This window comes from Drosophila ficusphila, unplaced genomic scaffold (assembly GCF_018152265.1).
Source record: "Drosophila ficusphila isolate 14025-0441.05 unplaced genomic scaffold, ASM1815226v1 contig_855, whole genome shotgun sequence".
In the NCBI taxonomy this organism is placed as follows: domain Eukaryota; kingdom Metazoa; phylum Arthropoda; class Insecta; order Diptera; family Drosophilidae; genus Drosophila; species Drosophila ficusphila.
Window position 1 is genome coordinate 827,395 of NW_025064807.1, and position 23,920 is coordinate 851,314.

Here is a 23,920-nt window from a genome sequence, read left to right on the forward strand (position 1 = left end):
CTTTCACTGTTGGGTTCAATTTGTATTTATTAACAATTTTTAAAATTATTTAACAATTTTGTTTATCATGCGCGGATCGACACAGAAATGTTATTCAAATTTTGTTTTTAGAACTTTAGCTGCGAACTAAACCGAACAAACGAATGTTAGGCGCTTTGGAAGCCATCAATGTTGGATTGAACAGTCGGTGAATCAAACAATCAATCAATCAATCAACCAATCAATGTTCCGTTTAAGGCTACATAAATATGTAAATTTTAATCATCGTCTCCCTTTCGAGCTTAGGCTAATTTACGATTACAAGCGGACATTGGGATTCCGGGAGCGGACGAAGTTCAGCAGCTCATCGGAATCCTCGCACACGAATGGCTTGATGTGATGGCAGGCGACGTCGTGCCACTTGATGCCATCGTTATAGAAGTTGTTCAGGATGGACAGGCAGCTCTCGTCGTTGCCCTGGGCAGCCTCCCTGTTGTCCGGCTGCGGCTGTTGGTATCCACCAGTGGCCGACCAATCGCCGGTGTTCCGCTGCGAGGTGGGTCCAATCTTGGCCCCCGATCCCGACCAGAACCATCCGTTCTCGTTGGGGGCTGCAGGTCGGGCCTGTCACAGCCGGCGAAGTTGCACTTCCTTCCCGACGTCCAGATGTACCGCACATTGCCCCTGGCGATCCGCTGCTTCACGAAGTCATTCTCCTGCGGAGTCTCTAGGGAGACGGCATCCATGCAGTGCCGGCGGCAGATGTTCCTCGCGTCCAGCCAGTCCACCTCCAAGCTGCGGGTGGGCGCGTGCTCCCAGCTGAAGAAGTACGAGTGGGAAACGCCTCGGGCGTCCCTGTAGCTGGCATGGCGCACCCGGTTGGCGCAGCTCCGCGGATCGGGAAGAGCCAGGCGACGCTGGGCAAGCGCCACGGTGGCACTGAAAGCCAGCAGCAGCAGTGCTCGCAGCACAGACATATTTGGATAGCTGAAACAGAAAAAAATAAATTAATATTAATTGGGTAAGTCACAACAAGGTAAAGATTTTATTTCAGTTGCTGAAAATTTTAAAATTTTACGATATATAATAAAAAAACTTAAAATACATCTAAAATATAAAAAATATATTGAACAGAAATATTCTGTAGAAGTCTGTGCTAAAAATGTTCTGTAGAAGTCAGTGCTAAATATTCTTATATCTAATACCTGGAGTAAAAATGTAGTTTTTATAGAAATTTCATTAAAAAAACTTTTTCCTCTTCATAACTTCTGTAAACTGAATTAAATAATTAACTCACAATATTAATTTAAAATATATTTATCAAAATTTTACAAATAAATTTTAATGATTAATGGCCCCAATATTGTTAATTCTAACTAAAGCAAAAAATGTTTTTAAGAGTTTTTTTGCTACCCATTTAAGAAGTTATTAAATCCGATTTCAATTCGATTTTTAAGCTTTAAAAGAGGATTCAATGTTACTTACTTATTTTATGAGTACTCAACTACCAAATACACCAGCAGAACTGATCGGATTTCCGACGAATCCAGAGTGGCCTAACCCGCAAAGTTCGGCCTAAAACTGACTCAAAATGCGATTCTGACTAGGCTTGGATTTGTTTTGCCCCACCCAAAGCATTTCCGCTTGGATGAGTCGCTGGGTTTTATGCAAAATCACTGATTGGAAATGCTTTGCATCGATTTTGATCAATTTTGACTGTGTTTTGTGTATGGAATTTGTCGCTTACAATTGACATTTTGCACAATCTAATTCCATTTCGTCTAATTAAGTAGTTTTCATTTGGGAGAGAGGCCTTCAACCTGGATTCTATTTCGTAACGTGAGAACAACTGACTCTTATTTCGCCCAGCAACAGTGGTTTCTCTCAGTGAAGCGATCACTTTACATGTACCTATGCAAATAAGCTTATTGTTTTATACCTGTGCATAAAAACTAAAAATATTGTATGCTAATTTTTTATGGTCTCATTGATGTTTGACTGGTTCTCTTTATGAGCCACTTGGCAGCTAATCAAAATTACATCTTATATAAATTATCTGACTGCAAATGGATCCGGATTTAAATTGGCTGATCTAAGCGAAGGTTTCAATTCATTGGAAATGGCTGAAACGCGTGCTGGATTTTGTCTATCCGCTAAACAAAAAAGGTAATTTTCCTTAACTAACCAAAATAAACTGCAAATTAGCTAAACTAAATTACTGTTGATTTGAAAAGTTCAGACAGTTGACGAGAAAATTGGCTACCAAAAATGTTAATTAAATTTTAATTAAATTAATCTTAAGGTTAGGAAACTTTAAGGCGAATAAAATTTTCTGTGAAGAATAAATCTTAAGGAATTGTTATAAAGAATGCAAAGTAATACCCAAATTTAAAAAGCACTTTTATTAAATGCGTCTCACATTGGCCTATAAAAATTACCAAATCAAAACTGACCTAACCCACAAAACCTGACCTACCCAACGTCAAGACACTTCCACTCCCAAGAGTCTTGAAAATATGTGTTCATTAGTCAGAGGCATTTCCAGTACCCATGGTTTCTAGCTCAAATGAAGCCCAGAGCTGCTCTTGTGCATACCAAACTAATAAATACTCGCCGTTAATGGAGAAAGTTGCCCGAGTTTGAGGCTTCAGTCCCCGGCGATGGTCATGCATTACACATATTGCTGGGTCTCTCGGTCTCTGGCCAATATTCGAAACTCTTCCGCCTGATAACGCTTTTCGGTTTGGTCTTTTGTTTTGGCCACGCGCAATTGCATGTGATTTTTTCCCTTTTTACGGCTTGTGAATTTTGTAATTTGAATTTCCGTTGCCTCATTTGGTCTTCCTATTTGAGGCACTACCAATACGTATGATATACGACAGGTTTCTTGTTCGACTAATTGCCGTGGGTAAGGGCATTGGCAGCTGGTGAAATATTTCCGAACCAATTGTCTTCGCCTCTTTTTTTTCGGGCACTTGCTTCCAAGTAGCTCCCATTTCGTCTCATTTTTTGGCTTTTGATTTTTTTGGTGTCTGACTTTTGGGTTTTGTGTTTTGTTTTCTTTTCTTATGCAATACTTGCTATATTGAACATTTCAATGGAGGCACTTGTAATATAAATTGTGGGAGAAAGGCATTTAATTTTTGCCTTTTCGGCAGTTAAATGACTAATGATGACTTGAGGCTCTTCAGATGGTTATTTTTTTTTTATATAATTCACCTGTGCGGCGTGCAAAAAGCAACCTTCAAAACGTGCTCAATAGCCAAATAAATATTACAAAATAACTACAGCAAAAAAGAAGTCGAAATCTTTGGAAGATGTTTTTCTAAGTACACTATCGTGCACACATCTGTGCAACATTCCGAATCCGAATTGTTAGATAATTAATTCCAAGCCACTTGTGCTGGCTTCGTGGCTGCATCTGCCAAACATTTTTGTTGATTTTTTTCCTATACCCTCCTCCCACCTGCTGTATCCACCACCCCCCAAACATGGCAATTAATCTCCGGCTTATATATTACATTTTACAGCCGACTCCGCTTGGATCGGTGCAACTGGTTTTTACTGGGTTTTTCTTCTTAGATGGCAAACAAATTTTATTTATGTATCACGCTCTTTGAGCATTTTTTGTGGTAGAGTAAATTTGTACAAAAAATTGTCATTAGCTGCTAAGAGCGGAACAGGTGTCTAAATCAGAAGATATTGAGGAATTTTATGGCTTAAATAGTAAATAATATTTTTGTACGTTACGTGAGAAAATGTTTAATTGGATCTATTGGACTTCAGTTAAATAAATGAACACAAAATAAATTAAATAAAATGACTCATTAAAACTTTTAAACCTTAATTCTTTTATCTCAAGTTTAAATTGAAAAAATGGAGTTTAAATTGATATTTTTAAGGGCAGTGATAATTTGCCTTTGTTTTTTTTATAGGTCATCCAAAGCCTAATTTATTATTTTGTAACCCCTTTAACTTAATTTTAACTACCTGCATCTGCTGTTGTCATTTCCTGCTAATTATAAATCGATTGATAAGCAGAAATCATTCGATAACTACCTTCATATACCGCTGCAATTTCCTGTTAATTAGAAATCAATCGATAAGCAGACGTTTCTCCAGAGAAAACATCGAGAAACGTGCACTTGCAGCTTGTTTCTAGAACAGAGCCGAAGACCAAGACGAGTTTCTGCTTTTTAAGCACCACCTCATGACAGTAATTATAAAGAAGACGGATTTGCCAGCTGCACCAGCAATACCCACTTGATGACTTGTTGCAACAACATCCCACCTTTGTGTATCTAGATGGCTAGCTTTTGATGCCGTCGAGGTCTCTTTTTAGAGCTAATTAGAATGTTTTGTGTCGGCTTGCGTTGTTGTTGCGCCACCACCAGTGCCTTCGGTCAACCACTTCGACCCCATTGCGGAGTTACCGCAGAAAAAGGGAGCAGGATGCGGCTGTAGTTATGAAAGTTGCTGGCGGATGCGCCGGTTTAATTGCCTGGTCTCTCGGTATCGGTCTCGGTATTGGTCTCGGTATCGGTCTGGTCTTGGCCAGAGCTGGTCTCTGGTCTTGGCCCAAAAAAAGAAGAAGAGGCCACTGGCGAACAGTAAACAATATGCAGAAAAACTGGACAGACTGTGTAGAAGAAAGTCTGTCAACTGCAGCGACCAGCGAGTTTCAGACCAGCAGACGAACCGACTGGCAGAAGGAGCCTTACTTTTACTGGTGGTCACCAGCACCTGCACCTTACTGGTTTTCTCGGATGAGCAAAACACTGAAATTCCACAGACAAGCAGACAAAGTGCAGCGCTGAAAACAATAACAATGAAGCGAAATGATAGTGAAAATGGTCATGTTTCTTCTTTCGGTTTTTGGTCATCACATAAAATTGTATTTATATGTGCAGACCATATCAATAAATATTGACAGCGCGTCAGTCGGTTTGACTTAGCAGCTGGGAATTGGTGGCGTTTTTTGAGAGCTTCAAGTGGATTCTTCTCAATTGCCTAGGCTCCATCTTCACTTTCATCTTCGAAGCAGGCGCTAATGAGTTGCTCAAATTTCGGCCATGAATCAACAAACCAGTGAAGGGGAGGGAAAACTTAAAAATGAGGTGAGAAAAAATCCCACAGACATTTTAAGATATTGGTGAAGCCTAATACGTCACTGGGGTAAAGTTAGAATTTAAGTAATAAGAACTTTTATCTAAACTTATGATACCAACATTAACTATCAGTTAAGGAATCAATAATTCTGATTGATAAAGAAATATGTTATCTTAAAAAGCAAAACAAATTGTTGTAAGTAAAACTCCCCATTTGCAAGAAAAAAAACTTTCCTTTTAGCAGAATCCATCCGAAAGAGTGACAGGAGAAGCCCAGAGAGATTTTTTTTTTGCAAAGACTTTCCCGCATTCCGCGGAGATAAATTGTTTTGGTTGTCAATTCGAGACGAAATCGTGACTGGTGATTTCTACTGTGGAATTTTCACAGATTGCAGACCAAAAGAGGTGAGCTGCAAGTCCTCCTCCGCAATTGCGATGGGAAACGGCATTGAAATTGTTTAACCATTGACCTGTCAAAGCTGACTTTAAATAGCCATTCAAGTGAGGTCATCTCCAGTTGCAGCTGTAAAAATGACAAAGCCCCTCTTATCAAGTTTCTTTTATTGCCAGTCGTAAAATATTATTGGCGTTGCGGTTTAAGACTTTACGATCCCAAATTTTCTGCAGGAGCAACAGCAGTGGCTTTCAGCTGGCGCAGCCTGACATTTTGGCAATTACTGTCCGAATATTTGCATGCTGCTGGAAAATTAGATTTTCCACTCATTTGCACTGGCAACATATTGCGCAATCTTCTGCTTCAGTGAAGAGTGCTGGTGGGCGGTTGTCAGCCCGAAAAACAGGCCGAAATGAGGCCATAAATAATGAAAAAACAACTCACTCATTGTTGGGTTAACTAACACCGTTTTTCACACTATTTGCCATGTTCTTCAAACTGACAGAATGCGTTGTGACAGAATTAATTGCGGTAGGTCGGAACAGAACTTTAAGAAAATGTGATTTATCATCGTTAGACAGCTAGATGCTTTACAACAAAGAATGTATGGCTTTTAAACGCTAAGGTAAATAAGTTGGAAAACCAATATTGAATAAATTCTTTTGAAATATATTTTTAGAACTCTAAAGTGTTGGTTTTTAACTGTAAAGTGCAGTTGTCTAATTATACGTTTAAATGTGTAAAATCATTACAAAATCCTTTGATTAAATTATATCAACTTTAAGAAGTAACTGCATTTTAGTTCTATATTATATATTCGAGTAAACTTTCGAAAACATCCCTTAACAATTAATTTATTAAAGCAAGCCTGTCAATGTAACACAAATATTTTAAAAAGAGAAATAGATTTAGTTTATCAATTGACTGAACTTTAGACTAAAATCTTTTCTATACATAAAAACTGATACAAAAAAATTCTGTTTATAATTTAGCTTCACTGCATTTTTACACACAAACTTAACCCTCTAATTTATTCCTAAGAACAAACTAAGTAATTCGATGGAAAATCTTAAGTTAAAAATCACAAATCTCCAAGGCATGTAGCACTCTTGTGTAGTCACTTGTCCTTAAAGGATATTATAAGTGATAATCACCTTTTGGTTGAAACGAACGACACAAACGGAAAGCACAGAAATCCAAGTTTAAGATGTTTTTTGTTGTTGGGACAACCGCACGCAACGCTTCACTTTTACCAACTGAACGCAATGACGATCTTGCCACGGTTTATAGCTTGGCCCCAAAAAGCCAAACAAACCAAAACGAGCAAAAACGGTCAGCGGTTCGATGTTCGAACGTGGCTCAAACCGGGCTGGAGGCTTGGCTTAAACGAGTACGACGAGTGGGGAGCAAAAAAAAATGGCTTAAACAGCAGGAGGCTTTTTAGCTGGAGATGAGTTTGGAATGCATTCGATGGCTAATTGAGTTAGTTGCAGCTACGGTTGCCATAAATGTGTCAGTGTGCTACTGGTTTCGACTTTATAACTTGGAGTTTCGAGTGCATCTTGCAGCTTCGAACATGTTGGTGCGGCAAGTTCGCAGCTTGAGTCTTTTGTTTTGCCTTTTTTGCACAAACTAATAAATAAGTGTGAAAAAGGCAAAACTCATTGATAACCGTTACAAGCTTTGTTTAAAGAAATGATTATGCATTTATGTTCGATTTTATTTTAATTGTCCTAAGCTAAGCCGAAAAGCCCTGAGGTAATATTAATTATTTTTTTTTTTTTTTTTTTACATTTATGTAATAATTGAATAGTTTTTGGGAATCTCCAATACAAAGCAAAACGGTGTCAATAAAATCAATAGAGTTAAATTGCTTCCGGCACAATTTGCTCATCATTAGCCAAAAGGTGTTGAAGAAGCGGGCAAAAAGGGCAGCATAAAGATAAACACAAAACACGAGAAAATAAACACAGGCTGAAAAAAAATGTTTAAATTGTTAAAAATGAATTTGAGCTGCTCTTGTAGGCTCGTATCCAAATTGATTGATGCGATTTCTCGATTTACCTAATGAGAGCACAAAACAGAGAAAAATTCATTAATTTTCATTGTGCTCGGCCCAATATTGCTTAATAATATTGGTTGCTATCTTGCTGTGCAACAATCCAATGCTGAAACTGCTCAAGTTCACCCCTACAAGGCGAATCGGCTTCTGATCTGTTCCAAGTGTCCTCTCACGCACCTCGAGCTCATCTTCAAATTGCATTTCGAGCATTCTCGTACATAAAACATGAAAATATCTACCCGACGTGAGGTCGTTCAGTAAATTAAATTTAATTGCATTTTCAACAGTTGCGAAGTGCGGCCAAGTGGCAGCCACCAACTTCAAATCGATTCGGAATCGCTTCATATTTGCCGAGACCCCAGTGCATCTTCTTTGTATACTCTAAGAAAAGGTTGATAAACCAGAAGATTAATTGAATTTCATTAATTTTATAGAGCTTAAAAATGCAGACTTTTGTCAATGAAAAAAGGAAAGTTTTTGAAGAGAAATGCCAATTTAAACATTGGCTCAAAGAGCAACCAAATGTCAACTTTAACACATCATCTGGCCAAGTGAAGTCATAAAACGGTTTGTTTATTTTAGAACATTAAAAGCTATAATATATCAATGGCTACCTGTATTTTTATCGGTTGTTTTAAAATTGTAGGTTATAAAAAAAAAACTAAATAGATTCTGAGTAAATATGCAATATTCAATGGAGTTTTTATTGTGATTACACAATTTTCAAATGTTATATTGTTCTTATCATTTCATTTGAAAAACATAAACATAAAACATAAAACATATTGGGAATATAAATTTCTCCAAAATATTATTCATTAAATTCCTCCCTTTTCATATTGTCGAATTGATTAATTTTTTTAATCAAGGTATATTTTTCCCAGCATCAAAGCTTTCAAACAAATACAGCACTACTTGTTTTAATAAAAGCCGCTAAGAGTATTTCTTGTTGTTTGTACTGACTTTGAACGCATTTGTTTAAGTGATTTATGCACCCGAACATCCGATCTCAAAATCAGTCGAAGCAGCAGATGTGTGAAATCATTAAGTGTGAACAGCGCCAAACTCCGATCGCCATAATGATGGAGCCCCGAACTTGAACTTGAAGAACGCTGACTTGCAAAAGGCCGCCGAACAAAAAACAACCGAAAATACACAATTAAAACAGCATATCCATGGCTGGTGCTGCAATTAGATCTGCACTCCATTCAAAATGGGTTACCCAGAGGCGAGCAACAATTAAAAATGGGTCTCGCTGGCGGAGCAACAATAAAAGTTAAAACTCCGCTTACCATGAAGTTAAGTACGAGAGACCTTAGGCGTCATGGATATAGTCAACACACGATCTGCTGATACCTTATGGCCCTCGATGAAATGCTCACTTTTTGTGTGGGTTTGTTATTTTCCACCGCCTGCAATTCCACTTTCCTTCGACACATTTATCTCATGAAATTGGCAAAGTCCCACGCAGCCTCGCAGTCACACACTCATAATTGGGTCGCTTAATCTATCATTTGACATCTCCGATCCCCACCGCCCTCAGACAACTTTTTAATTACAATTGGGCTCATTGTTTGAGCAGCCATTTTTGACTGTTATTTTTTTTGGTTACGCAACATTCGCATTGCGTGGCGATTGCCAAAGGAAAGTCATCATTAGATTGACATAAAAACTCTTTATTGGGCTGATTACGCGGTTTCTCAGATGTTTTGAACTTACAAAATGCGTTTGTTTTGATTGAGTGAAGTAAAGCCTAAGTAAATGGTTACTTTACAAAAAAATGTATAAACTACTATAATACAAATTAAAGACGGAAATAGCTTGCATTAAAAATATTTTTTCTGTCGATAATTACATTTGAGTACTGTAAGAAACAAATGAAATTCACATAAACATAAGACTAAATAGAAATACATTAAAATATTAATAAGCTATCAATTTTCACATCAATTCTAAATAAAGGATAATACTCTTATTAATGCCGACCTTATTTTGAACAATGATCAAGGCAATCATAAAACTGAGATATTTTCGAGAATGATTAAACATATTTCATTCACGGACAGGTGCAGAGGTTGGAAAAAAATTGGCTTCTGTGTAAAAAGAAGTGCGTCCACAAAGCGTAAACAATGATAAATTACAATAACATAACATAATTAACTTTTGGGCTGAGGCGCTGATGCTAATTAACCTCTTCTCTTCCCTTGGCGAATATAGACGTAGATGGCTTACCGCCTCTGTGTTTATAAATCGTGTATATATATCGTGTATGTATATCTGAGGTTTTACCATAACCCAGTGACTGACTTTGAGTGTTTACCGCATCACGTGGCGTCGCCACCTTGGGTTCTGTAACTCATCTCAAAACTCCATCGCCAAAAACCAACATCTATTTCGACACTCTTTGGTGGCCGAAATGTCAGAGGTTTCCGCGCGATTCGTGAATTTGGTCAACCGACGATTATCCAAAGCATTTTCCGCCATTAACTATTATTTATTCCATCTATCTGTGGTCACAAGTATATTTTTGGTCACTTTTCTGTCAATGTAGGAAAGCCTTCATCGCTTTTGGCCCTGAAATGAATTCGCATCAAATCGCTTGGGATCCAAAATTGTTCAAATAATTGTTTGGTTTATCCAGTTTTGTTCAAGGAAAGGTTTACTTTGCCGTGATTGTTATACTTTAATTCGCACAATATTTACTTTGGCAAGCCAATATGGTCATTGTTTTTATTAAATTGAATAAATAATTGGATTTTGCTTTAAGCTTTTAAGCGGGTGTGGAAGACATACTTGATGGTTAAATGTAAAGCGGATGTGAAAAACATATTTGTCGATTAAATATTGCTGCTTTTTAATATTGAAATATATACTGTTATACCTCTATCTTTAAAATTTATTGAAAAAAAAAATAATTATTTTTCTATTATGTTACAATGAATAATCATTTGACATAGCGGTGAACTTTAATTGTTTGAAAAACTTCTTTTGTCGAAATACATCGGAATTTTGCGAGGGACACATATGTGTTCAGCAGTTCTTAAAATCGTAAACATTTAAACATGTTAAGTTTAAGAGCTAACTTCTAAGTAAGTTTTGCTTACATTGTATTTTTAAGTAGACTTACCCAAATACCAAAGCACTGTATTTTGTTTATTCAGTTTGGGTAATTTCAAAATCAACTTTAAAATATATCTGCATATTTAGTAAAGGTTTACAACAAATTTCATAACTTTTTGCATACCTTTAAGCTAAAATGACATTATTGAAACCCGTGGCTGAAAGTTTAGCTTATAATTCACCCGAATCTTTTCTTTCCTTTTCTCAGCATTAAATTTACTTGCAAATTTTCACTTTCGTATAAAAGTAAGCGTTGCATTGCGTTGCACGTGTGAAAAATAAACAAAAAACTTGGCTGCTGTCTGTGGATGCATTTTATTTAACGTTGGCGCCATTGTCATCCAAATGCAAACTCGAAGACAGAATTTTTGGGGAGACTTAGCCACAGCAGGCGCTCTGTTATTGTTTCGAGTGACGTGTTTGTTGATGTGTTGTTAGCCAAATTGTGCGACAAAAATTCTGAGCCAGCCACATGATTTGTTGCACTGGGGCACGAAGTTGCAGTTGAAAGCCGAAAACAGGGAGCTCATTAAGCCGGGGGGATCCATTATGCAATCTCGTTTGCATTGTTCAGTTTGCCGGCAGCAGATGAAGATGATGGCGGCACTAGTTAGCCCGTCTTGTTTGCATTTGCTTTGGTTTTTTTTCAGCTGTGGTTGCGTTGGCTTTTATCTTGTCTTGCAACTGCTTTCTGCAACAAATATTAACTTTAAGCTGGGTTTTTGTAAGATTTAAATATATCGAGTTGCTGTTACCTTAAACTCAATAAATAAATTAAAGGGCGAGTATAATAAGGAATAATCGAAACAACTTTTACATAACTTATTTTAATTATTCCAATTTGTTATGGATTTAATTTATTTTATTAAAAATGTAATTGGTTTTTGGTAGCACAAGAACTAGTAGGCTTATCCTTTAGCAATATTTTGAAAAGTCAGCTTAAGTGTTTTCCCATCAACCCTTGGTATTTATGGCCTGCATCAATATCCATCCACTTACTCGGTAATTACCAGATCGAATGCAGATTAGGATGCGTGGAATACAATTTCACCAGCCCTTGTTAGTTATCAATTTCTGATGACACTCAAATTAAGCCTGTTGCCATGACTGCCGAACAAATAAGGGCCATTACCATATCTCTTCAGTTTAATCGCCGATAAGCCTGCACTTCGCCAAAGTGCTTCAATCCAAATTACGCGAGGAAACCGAGTTTATTCGTACTCCAGCAATGATTCGTTACGGAGTGGACAATTTTCGCGGGTTTCGCGGCAAATTGCGTTATTGGCTGAGTGCAAGGGATGCCTACGGGTCCATTTCCTTGATAATATCCATAGCTTTTGCTCTTGGGATTACCCCGTATTTGGTGAGAATAAATTCACAGGGTGAAAGTCACTTGAGGCAATCTTGGTATGGATTTGTAAATGCCATTTCACGATGGCTGCTGCTCGCATATTGCTACAGCTATGTACACCTGAGCAACGAGAGTTTGATCGGATATTTCATGAGGAATCATGTTTCCCAAATCAGCACCAGTCTTCACGATGTAGGAGGCATTATAATGGCTATATTCACATTTATCCTACCGCTCTTGCTGCGCAAAAACTTTCTAAAATCTGTGAAAAATATGGTGGAAGCAGATAAACGACTGGAACGTCTTCGATGTCCCGTCAATTTTAACACTGTTGTCGGCCTGGTTGTCCTTGTTTTATCACTGGTTATCACTGTAGATACCATACTATTGACCACCTGCCTTTTTTGCCTTTCGAATATGGATGTGCACGCCTCATGGCAGCTAACTTTTATTCTGGTCTACGAACTCATGGCCATTTCCATCACAATCACAATGTATTGCCTAATGACAAGAACGGTTCAACGACGTTTCGTCTGTCTACATAGGGTAAGTCAAAAAAATATAATAGTCAAAAAATATAATATAAAACCTCCCTTGGAAAAGTCTTAACACCAAAATATTTACTTTGTATATGAATTTTAAACATAAACGTTAATTTAAGCCATTTACTTTATGCATTCCTAAGTAACCTAAACTCATCCCAGAGATACGAGTAGTTTACTCGTTTATTTAATTACATTATACCATTTAAACTAGAAAATCCCCTCCCAATCATCATATCCCACCTGTCAATCAGAGTAATCCCTCGTTCCCTGAACGCCAGGAGCAAACTGAGCGAAGAAATCCGATCAGCTTATGGCAAAAGTAATGGCCAGCAACAATCCCCCTCGATATCCTTCACCTACATTTCCATATCCTCCCATTATTCGAGTGTGACCAGATATGCGTTTACTCAAGTGTCTCTTGATAATGAAGATAATGAATTGCCCGTCACGAAGCAAACACACACGGATATCCACACACAACCACATACACACACACTGGCATTTATCTTTATGGTCTAACAACTGAATTAAATTCAAGGCATCTTCGCTCCCAAGGACACTGTGATGTTGGTTTGGATTGATTTTAAGCATGCTTTTTTTGTCTTGAAAAAAGGCCTCTCAACAAGTATTAATAAATATTAAATACATAAAATACAATAAAAATCCTTTCAGCAGTTCCAACATTATTTACAATTACATTCAATTCAAAGCATACATCTTTATTATTTTCTCATCTACAAAATTCCTTTTTTGTGGCAAAAACAACATGCTGTCATCACTGAGAGCTTGATAGAGTGAGAAAGCGATAACACTTGTTGCCACAGCCTGCCACTTGTTGTTGCGAATCCCAGACAACGTGATTATGAGCTTTCGCCAGCCGGCATTTGTGTTTTATATCCTCTTTTCTCCCTGCCACTCGACTCCTCCTTCGGCCCTTTATTATCCTTCAGCTCACTTCGTTTGCATCCGTCGCTTGGCAGTCGTTGTTTTGCCTTTTGGCCAACCAGTTCGCGTTGTCACTTGCACAGGAACGGTTGTGCGAATCGCTTGGCTTTTGTATTCATTTCCGTTTCCGGTACATAAGTTCGATTTGGTCATTATGTCCGCGCTGCGTCGGGTGCGCAAATACTTTATATCCTCGCAGGTCTACGAGGCACTGCGCCCTTTGTTTTTCCTAACGTTTCTCTACGGACTGACGCCTTTCCACGTGGTCAGGCGGAAAATGGGAGAATCCTACTTGAAGATGTCTTTCTTCGGCATTTTCAACATCTTTATTTACATCTGTTTGTGTGGTTTCTGCTATATATCCTCCTTGCGGCAGGGAGAATCCATTGTGGGTTACTTTTTCCGCACTGAGATCTCAACTATTGGAGATCGCCTGCAGATCTTCAATGGATTGATTGCAGGAGCTGTTATCTATACCTCGGCAATCCTGAAACGCTGCAAGCTGTTGGGAACTTTAACCATCCTTCACAGCCTGGATACGAACTTCTCGAATATTGGAATACGCGTAAAGTACTCGAGGATTTTTCGATACTCCCTGCTGGTTTTGATCTTCAAGCTTTTGATCCTGGGAGTTTATTTCGTGGGAGTTTTCCGGCTGCTCGTCTCACTGGATGTCACTCCATCGTTCTGCGTCTGCATGACGTTTTTCCTGCAACATTCGGTCGTTTCCATTGCGATTTGTTTGTTCTGCGTGATTGCCTTCAGTTTCGAGCGGCGCCTTAGTATCATCAATCAGGTGAGTGGGGGTTATGGTTATCAGTACGCCAAACGAGTACAGGTAAATATTTACCTGCAGCACAGTCAGTTGGAGACAGCGTGTCTGGGATGCGTGACGGTTTTTCCATTGGGGGATTCGCCTCTATTATCGTGTTTATTACTCAAGCACAAATCATGTGTGAAAATTAATTTATGTAAAGCCATGGTTACACACGGGAGTGCCAAAGACTTTAGATTATCGGCCATGATTGCCTTCGACATATTTATTAATTAAGTTTGCTTTTAGAAGGGGGAGAGCAAATAACGTAGCCTAGACTATTTGACCAACAAGTGTGGTCTGCTAGCAACAGGAATTGAATTTCAGTCCGCGAATAATTTCTGCTACCTAACTCAGTTGAAGAATAAATAAGATAAAATGAATTGCATACTTTGAGGCTCCCTGTAAAGCTTCATATTTTAATAAGGTTAGTTATATTGTTATTTGACGCAAGTAGCCAGGACATGTTTGTAATGTTCATGAGAACCAGAGATATAGAAAGAGATCTCAAAATCCCAAAGATTAACGATGTTTGTCGAACACATGCTGAAAGCTACTTCAGACGCCTTGGCTCTCATCCTAACTCCCTGGCGAAGAGGCTAATTAGGAGACCAAGAAGAAGAAGACTTAAAAGGTTCCACCCACATGACCTTCCATTAAGACACAATTAACACACTTGAAGACTGATATAATTAAACTACACACGAATAGATTTAATGTATAATCTGTATACCAACCCTTTGTTATCCCCTATAGTTACAACCTGCTCAAGCTGCCACATAGGTAGCAGTATACCCGTTAATTAATAAATTTACACTTTTTACTTTTTTACTAAAAAAAAAAAAAAAAAAAAAAAAAAGTTATATTGTTGTAGTGAAATTAAAAATTGTAATGTTGAGCTAAAAATACGCTCAGCTGGAATTGTAGCAAAACAAGGAGGTCACTTCGTTTTCTCTTTTTTCTTTGGTATTTTCTACACAACGTTATTCAAATTTGAAAGCTTTCCCAGAACTTTGCTTAGCATAAATTCCCAAACACATCTTCCCATTTACGCCACATTTAAATTAGAGGAAGAACTCATTTAGCACCCGTTGCCAATAAAAAGCACGAGTAATTTGCAATGCCATTTATGATGGCTATAATTCCTACTTTACTAACCAAATCTCATCTGCCAAAGGACACAAATACAAAGCTATTATATTCCTGCGAACAATTGACATAAACTCATTTCTGCGTTTCATTGAAACCATAAAATTAATTTGGCTTACGAAGGGGCCGAATAAAAAGTCTCTGGCCACTCATTGATCTAAAAAGGACACGAAAAATGTCCCCGTAATGTCGGGAAATCGTTGGATTGCCCTGGGGAAATAATTCCCCAGCGAGCAGAGCCATTAATTAAAATGCAGCAACTTAGGCTAATAGGTTAATGGTCGGAACATAAGCGGACAGCAGCTTGTCTAGACCGGTAGTACATATAAAAATGGGAAAATTATTTACTTTTGCGACAACACACCCACTCAGCTACCCAGCTGACGAGTACTGGTAAAATGCAAATCATTTGCGGTCCTGCCGTCAGTCGCCTTTCGGAGCTCAAGCTGAGCGGACATGGACATTGAGAAGGCCACGGACCCGGTGGATCCATCCGCGGATACGCCGGAGATTGAAGTGGGTTCCGGGTGGTGTCATCCCCTTCGTCGTAGGTTTCGGCGATTCTTTACCGCCAAGCAACTCTACGAGTGCCTCCGTCCAGTTTTCCATGTCACCTACGTCCACGGACTGACCTCTTTTTACATCAGTTGCGATAGGAAAACCGGCAACAGGACCATTAAGAAAACAGTTTTTGGCTACATCAACGGCACCATGCATATTGTGTTGTTTGTGTTTGCCTATAGCCTAACGATATATAACAATTGCGAATCGGTGGCCAGCTACTTCTTCCGATCGCGCATCACCTATTTCGGGGACATGATGCAGATTGTGAGTGGATTGATTGGAGTTACTGTCATATATCTCACGGCCTTTGTACCGAATCATCGCTTGGAGCGGTGTCTTCAGAAGTTCCACACCATGGATCTGCAGCTGAAGACTGTGGGAGTGAAGATCATGTACAGCAAGGTGCTGCGGTTTAGCTACATGGTCCTGGCCTCCATGTTCCTGGTCAACGTCCTCTTCACCTGCGGCACCTTTTCGGTTCTGTACTCCTCGCAAGTGGCTCCCACCTTGGCCCTCCACTTCACCTTCCTCATCCAGCACACGGTCATCGCCATCGCCATCGCCCTCTTCTCCTGCTTCACTTATCTGGTGGAGATGCGGCTCGTGATGGTCAACAAGGTAAGGAAAATTAAAGGGAGGTGTTCACATTTGAAAAGAAAATACTAGGAAAACCAGGAATCTGTTAGTAATTTTTGTCGATTTGCAAACCAGCTCAATAACCAATAGGCAAAAATAAAAAGAGTAAATTTTAGATCCAAATTATTGTGTTGCACCAATCTCTAAATTTTTTTTGTTTAATAATTTTGTTATTAGATCCAAATATAAGGGAGACAATTTCTTTAAGTAATTAAAATTGTAAAAATTCAAAATAATGTTTACTAAAATAATATGTTTGGTATAAAGAAACAAATTTTACTGCGAACCAATTAGACTTCCCCACTTAAATTGATAGTTAAAGTAATAACTACAATCTGTAATTGTATTTTTTATTAACGTAAACATATTCATTTGAAAGAGTAAGTAAATTATTTTATTTTTTCTCTTTTTTTTTAAAACAAGAAAACAGGGACTCTTACAATTTGTAGTATCAAGAACAGTAAAACCTGATTATATCGTAAGGCTAATTTTAATTGTTAAACAACTGGAATGATAATCTTGGATACCATAAATTGTACTGTTTACTGCCTCGTGCCATAATTAAAACGCCTCGAAGGACTCCCAACTGCGTCTTTAAAGTGTTTTCAATTCCAGTAAATTAATTCAATTAATGAATTATCCCACACGAATACTGACCGTGAACCCGTCTACTAAAAGAGAGGAACTCCCTCTCTATAATTTTATAAACGCTGGAAGTCCGCGGAAAGTGCCATTAAATGGAAACTTTGTCGGTGTGTGATGGACGGGTTTCCATTACCTGACCTGTCAACGGCGAAAAGTAGACAATACTTAAACGCCATGACGTTCAAGGTGTGGATCATAAATACTTTAAAAACTAATCACTGAAAAAAGTTATCCATGAATGGTATAAAAGCAACTTGCAAGGGCTTTTGAAGTTTTAGTTTCTTTTTCGGCAACAAACTAGTTTTTTTCGAGGTTAAGTTGACGCAGAAAACATTTAAATCGAATTAAATATGACTAGTTTTCTTCGTGGATTATTTAAACCGCAGGATGCCTTTGGAGCAGAGCAAAGTTTACTTTTTTACACCTACCTCCTCGGCTTGACTCCTTTTCGTTTAAAGGGACATGCAGGTGAAAGGCAGTTCCAACTTAGTAAATTGGGTTACCTGAATGCCTTTTTGCAATTAAGTTTCTTTAGCTACTGCTTTTTGGCAGCTCTAATCGAGCAGCAAAGTATTGTGGGCTACTTCTTCAAATCGCAGATATCCCAAGTTGGAGACTCTCTGCAAAAGTTCATCGGAATGACCGGAATGTCAATTCTGTTCCTCTGCAGCAGCATTCGAGTTAGATTGCTGATTCGTATTTGGGATCGTATATCCTCAATAGATTATCGATTCCTTAACTTGGGAGTATGTTTTAATTACTCTGCTATTATGCGATTGAGGCACATGCAAATTTTCCTTATGAATGGCATGCAATTGAGTTACTTAATCAGTTCAGTTTGGATGCTCCTGGGGAATAATGTACGGCCCATTTACACAGCAGCTGTGGCCTTCTATGTTCCTCAAATATTCTTGCTCAGTATTGTGATGCTGTTTGGGGCTACTTTACATCGCCTGTGGCAACATTTTGATGTTCTAAATCAGGTGGGTCACATTATTAAATTATTTTATATTTGAATTATTGTGAATTAAACTGTACAGAATAACCTAAAATATTCTTTCAAAACACAACATAGGTATATAATAATTAAAACTATACTCTTGATAAGAGTTTTTGTTTTAGGCTTAATTATATTTGGGCCTTTTGTTTTGTTTACGCGAGATTAATATTGAAGACTAAATTATAATTAAACTAAGCCGTTTAAAAAAATAGATTTTATTTCGCCACATTTCATGGTCAGTTGTTAGTGGTTTTAGCTCTTCGGATAATTAAAAGTATATCGCTCATATGGATTATTGGCTTTATCCTTCTCCTTAATGGCTTTTCAATTCATTAGCGTTTTAAGATTGTTATCCCACTTTTCGGATTCCATGGCCTCATTGGCTCCACAAAACACTCATACGCCATGTGGCTCTTTAGGCGATTGGTTGGAAAGTCGGGAAATCGTCCTCACGACGTCTACACCTGCTATCGGCTCACAATATTCATGGCCCTCTGGCTCGGAATTGTTCCTTATTACGTGACCACTTCCTTGGAAGGCAGGGGAAAGCTAAGATCTTCGTATATTGGATTCATCAACATCATATTGCGAATGATAGTGTATATCGGAAACTTTGTATATAGTCTCATCGAGCGCAACTCGCTTATGTCCAACTTTTTCCTCACGGATATATCCAATACAATATCTGGAATGCAGAAAGTCAACGGAATGCTCGGAATCTTCTTTATCCTGCTTGTGTCACTAATGAAAAGGGGAGAACTACTGGAAATACTCACCACTTTTCATCGACTTGAGACGGAGGAATTTCCCAAAGTGGGCGTGGCAATGCATCAGATTCCAGCTTCCCGGAAAATGAATCGATTGGTCATGACATTGGTCGGCAGTATGGTGGCCTATATATCCTGCAGTTTCCTGATAATCAGCTTAAAAGATTCGGCCACATTTTCCATTTCTGCGATGATCAGTTATTTTTCACCACATTTTATAGTTTGTGCTGTTAGCTTTCTGGCAGGAACTTTAATGATCAAGCTGCGCATATACTTAAGTGCTCTAAATGAGGTTAAGAAGGACATAAAAAGGCTTAGATTTCTCACTAATATTTACATTTTTTATTCTTCTTAAAGGTCCTGAAGAATCTAGCCCACCAATGGGACACCCGAGCATTGAAGGCCGTGACCCAAAAGCAACGATCTCTCCAGTGTTTGGATTCATTTTCCATGTACACTATAGTAACCAAGGATCCGGCTGAAATCATACATGAATCCATGGAGATACATTTCCTGATTTGCGAGGCAGCTGCCACAGCTAACAAATACTTCACCTACCAACTGCTGACCATTATCTCTATAGCTTTTCTGATTATCGTTTTCGATGCCTATTATGTTCTGGAAACTCTACTGGGAAAATCGAAGCGTGAGAGTAAATTCAAAACGGTGGAGTTCGTGACGTTTTTCTCTTGTCAAATGATCCTGTATCTGATTGCCATAATTTCCATTGTCGAGGGAAGTAATCGAGCAATCAAAAAAAGCGAGAAAACCGGAGGGATAGTGCACTCTCTACTCAACAAAACCAAAAGTGCTGAGGTCAAGGAAAAACTTCAACAGTTTTCCATGCAATTGATGCACCTCAAAATAAACTTTACCGCCGCTGGACTCTTTAACATCGACCGCACCTTGTATTTTACGGTGAGTTGTTACATATTTTATAGTTCTTTTAGCTAATTATTATATCACTTGAACAGATCAGCGGGGCCTTGACCACTTATCTCATCATCTTGCTGCAGTTCACATCCAATTCCCCTAACAATGGCTATGGAAATGGCAGTTCCTGTTGTGAGATGTATAATAATTTAACGAATAGCACGGTTTAGATGTGCTGTTTGTGTTACTAACTTATGAAATGCGCAATGGAGTCCATGGAGCCGGTGAAAGGATATAAAATACGTCCCGCAGAATGTGTATTTTTTGTAAATGTTATTGTTGTTGCTTTTAAAAAGTACTTTATGTCAATGTGAACAAACGATTTAAAATAAATTTATAATCATTTAAAAAAACTGCCTTTTTTATGACACATATTATAAGTGGGACTATTTTAACCTGAGTAAAAGTATACATAGGTATTATCATTACACAATTTTATAAAATGAGAAAATTATAAAACCTAATTAAATGCGTTTTTATTTATTATCAACTTGGAACTTATTGTCCTTAAAACTAAATTTAAATTCAAAACATGTTTTTATGTTTTAACTAAAGAGACCTAGAAGCTTTTACGTAAATATATTTTTAATGTAACATAAATTATATAAAAATACAAATATATTTTATTTCTGTGGCCTAAAAGTATAACAGAATCTTTTTGGGCTATTTGGAAAGTAATTAATTAGCAAGAAATTTGGTCTGTTAAATGGCTTTTGCGTGGTTGGAAAATAGCTGTCGTAAATTGTTTGCCAATTGTAATGAATAGCTGGTGCATAGGCTGTCGAGTTAACAAAAAAATGGCGATGTCACGAATTCCGATGAACTCGTTGAACCTTATTGCAAATGACCTTGACCACCCTGATCCCTGCCCCTCGCTTTAGGTTAATTAAATATTTGCCACTATTGATGTTAGCTTATTACGTGTGCGAAGGTGTGTGACAGCCCTTTAACGATTTTGATATATGATACATCAGTGGTGTCTCCAGTTGACACAAAGGCAATCATCATCATCAGTCGACGAAGACTTCCGTTTGTCAGTCGGCGGAAAATACGCGAATCGAGCGGACGTAATACCCAAGGCGGCATTTTTTATATACCTTTATAATCGAAAGGGTTTCTCAATGGCCTTTAAGTTGTGGGACCGCTTCTCCCAGGCGGACAATGTGTTCCAGGCTCTTCGGCCACTAACGTTTATATCCCTTCTGGGCCTGGCTCCATTTCGATTGAATCTGAATCCCCGGAAGGAGGTGCAAACATCCACGTATTCTTTCATCGCCGGAATAGTGCACTTCTTGTTGTTTGTCCTTTGCTTCGGAATCTCCGTGAAGGAGGGAGAATCCATAATTGGCTACTTCTTCCAAACGAATATCACCAGATTGGGCGATGGAACTCTACGCTTGACTGGCATTTTGGCCATGTCCACAATTTTTGGCTTTGCCATGTTCAAAAGACAAAGACTGGTCAGCATTATCCAGAACAACATTGTGGTGGACGAGATATTTGTGAGACTGGGCATGAAGTTGGACTACCGCAGGATACTTATATCCAGCATTCTCATATCCTTGGGAATGCTGTTGTTCAATGTCATCTACTTGTGTGTGAGCTATAGCTTATTGGTCAGCGCCACCATATCGCCCTCGTTTGTGACTTTCACAACCTTCGCCCTGCCGCACATCAATATCTCGCTGATGGTCTTCAAGTTTCTTTGCACCACGGACTTGGCCAGGAGTCGGTTTAGTATGTTGAACGAAGTGAGTGCCTTGGGACTTTGAATGCACAAAACGTAGATGCAGTTGTGGTTTTCTATAAAAGTAGAAGCATGTGATTAAAGGAAAGCGCATTTGAAGTTGAGAATCCATAGCAAATACAGCTCCTATAGATAAAACATAATGAAAATGAGCTACTTCATAATATGTATCATGTTTATACAATTTACAGTTCTAAAATTTTTGGAAAAAAAATTAAAGATTAAAATTACTATTTATTTATTGCTTCACAGACGAGTGTTTATTCCTAAAAAAAAAGTTTCTAAATAAATGTAATTCATTTTCATTCATTCTATTCCTGAATAACTTTTTTTTTTTAAATTATTTTATCAACTTTGTTTAGATCCTCCAGGACATCCTAGATGCCCACATCGAACAATATACCGCCTTGGAACTTTCCCCCATGCACTCGGTGGTTAATCACGGACGCTATTCCCATCGCCTGAGAAATTTGATAAGCACACCGATGAAGCGGTACAGTGTCACCTCGATAATACGCCTCAATCCGGAGTATGCAATCAAACAGGTGTCCAACATCCACAATCTACTCTGCGACATTTGCCAGACAATCGAGGAGTACTTCACATATCCGCTACTTGGAATCATTGCCATATCCTTTCTATTCATACTTTTCGACGACTTCTACATTTTGGAGGCCATTTTGAATCCTAAGCGATTGGATGTTTTTGAGGCCGATGAGTTTTTTGCCTTTTTCCTAATGCAACTTATCTGGTATATAGTGATTATCGTGTTGATTGTGGAGGCCAGCAGTCGCACCATTTTGCACAGCAGCTATACAGCCGCTATAGTGCACAAGATCCTGAATATCACCGATGATCCGGAGCTCAGGGATCGACTTTTCAGACTGTCCTTGCAGTTATCGCATAGAAAAGTTCTCTTTACAGCCGCAGGACTTTTTCGTTTGGACCGCACGCTAATATTTACTGTGGGTTAATACTTTAATATATTGTTAAATTTAATTAATAACTGTTTTTGAATTATAGATTACTGGCGCTGCTACTTGCTACCTCATTATTCTTATCCAGTTTCGCTTTACGCATCACATGGATGAAACCCTTTCCAATTCAACAAGCCATCCTAATTCAATTCATCTTGGCGATTAACAATATATTTTAATATGTCTCACTTTATTTGCCATTCATTGTGTGAAAATCATTTCAAATCTTAACTTTTTAATTTTTGTCACTGTATCTACATATTAAACAGGTGAATAACCAAGTCTACATTTTTTATTTGGTAAAATGTTATATTTATTTATTATTTATTTTTCTATATATCTATGTATGATGATTTATTTAATATAAATGTAATATTTATGATTTTAAAAGATTTATTTTAAAAGATACAAATTGTTAATTCTAATGCTTCTTTTAATTACGATATGTCTTACGCGTTTAATCTTAAAATGTTTAAATGTTATGCTGCCGTTTCTTTACGTAACGTAATAAAACACGCGACAAATAGCTGATCGCTACGAAACTCACTTAATTGCTGGCTGACAGAAGATGTTTAAATTTCAATTTCCTCTTGCTTTCCGCTTTGGGGAAATTCAAATAAGAATCGGTGACCCAGACCTAATTCGAAGAACAAACACTTGTAGTAGTGCCCCACTTCCACTTGCTCCACTTTTCAGCATTGCAACATAATCTGCAGCGGTGAGTGACCTGTGGCCCAAACTAAACGCTAATCCCTATTCGCACGTCATGTGAAAGGAGGCAAAAGACTAATCCAATAAGGGAGTCAGCCCAAATACGTATTCAGCCAACGAAATCTGATTGTTTTATTGCCTCAGCCGACGCGTGTGGGCTTTTTTTTAGCCATTTAATGGGGAGTTCTGCCCCAATGATATGAGAACTGAAATCCAGTTGAAACTTTGCGCTGATAGCCCGACGATTTACGCAGCTTACAAGTGTATGGGGTTAGTTGTGCATGTTCGCTGTTCACCCGGTGCTAATCATCACGATTAGCCGCATTGATAAGGCTTCGACAATTTGTTATCAATTTCGGTTCTTGCTTTACGATTTGTTTACTTTTCCATACGCCACCCGTTTAATATGCGAAAATCCTCTCAGTATTAGGAAAATCCAAGTGCATAGCGATAACTCTTTGCAGATTGTGATT

At 38.2% G+C, this 23,920-nt stretch overlaps 4 protein-coding genes across 6 annotated transcripts; 3 read left to right on the top strand and 1 right to left on the bottom strand.

Moving 5' to 3' along the window:
- Position 1: 1 nt before the first annotated feature.
- Positions 2–6,725, bottom strand: LOC108100865. The gene is given in 3 exon segments (XM_017204947.2): positions 2–584; positions 587–966; positions 6,636–6,725. Coding segments are annotated over 2 exon segments (657 nt in total). The 5' UTR covers positions 957–966; positions 6,636–6,725; the 3' UTR covers positions 2–297.
- Positions 6,726–11,891: 5,166 nt separating this feature from the next.
- LOC108100844 (putative gustatory receptor 28b) lies at positions 11,892–20,231 on the top strand. 3 transcript variants are annotated; one of them, XM_043209367.1, is made up of 3 exons: positions 11,892–12,560; positions 19,437–19,997; positions 20,054–20,231. In XM_043209367.1, the coding sequence occupies exons 1-3, from the start codon at positions 11,892–11,894 to the stop codon at positions 20,180–20,182; spliced, it is 1,359 nt and encodes a 452-aa protein (XP_043065302.1). In that variant the 3' UTR covers positions 20,183–20,231. The 3 variants fall into 3 exon arrangements, with proteins under 3 accessions (XP_043065302.1, XP_017060411.1, XP_017060412.1); XM_017204922.2 differs by lacking the exon at positions 11,892–12,560 and adding an exon at positions 15,924–16,649; XM_017204923.2 differs by lacking the exon at positions 11,892–12,560 and adding an exon at positions 18,718–19,371.
- On the top strand, positions 13,659–15,101 carry LOC108100784 (putative gustatory receptor 28b). Its single transcript, XM_043209359.1, has 2 exons — positions 13,659–14,300; positions 15,075–15,101. Exons 1-2 carry the CDS (start codon positions 13,659–13,661, stop codon positions 15,099–15,101), a joined length of 669 nt encoding a protein of 222 aa, XP_043065294.1.
- A 902-nt stretch (positions 20,232–21,133) lies between the features above and the next one.
- Positions 21,134–22,902, top strand: LOC108100845 (putative gustatory receptor 28a). Its single transcript, XM_017204925.1, has 3 exons — positions 21,134–21,763; positions 22,122–22,724; positions 22,783–22,902. Exons 1-3 carry the CDS (start codon positions 21,134–21,136, stop codon positions 22,900–22,902), a joined length of 1,353 nt encoding a protein of 450 aa, XP_017060414.1.
- Positions 22,903–23,920: the final 1,018 nt, after the last annotated feature.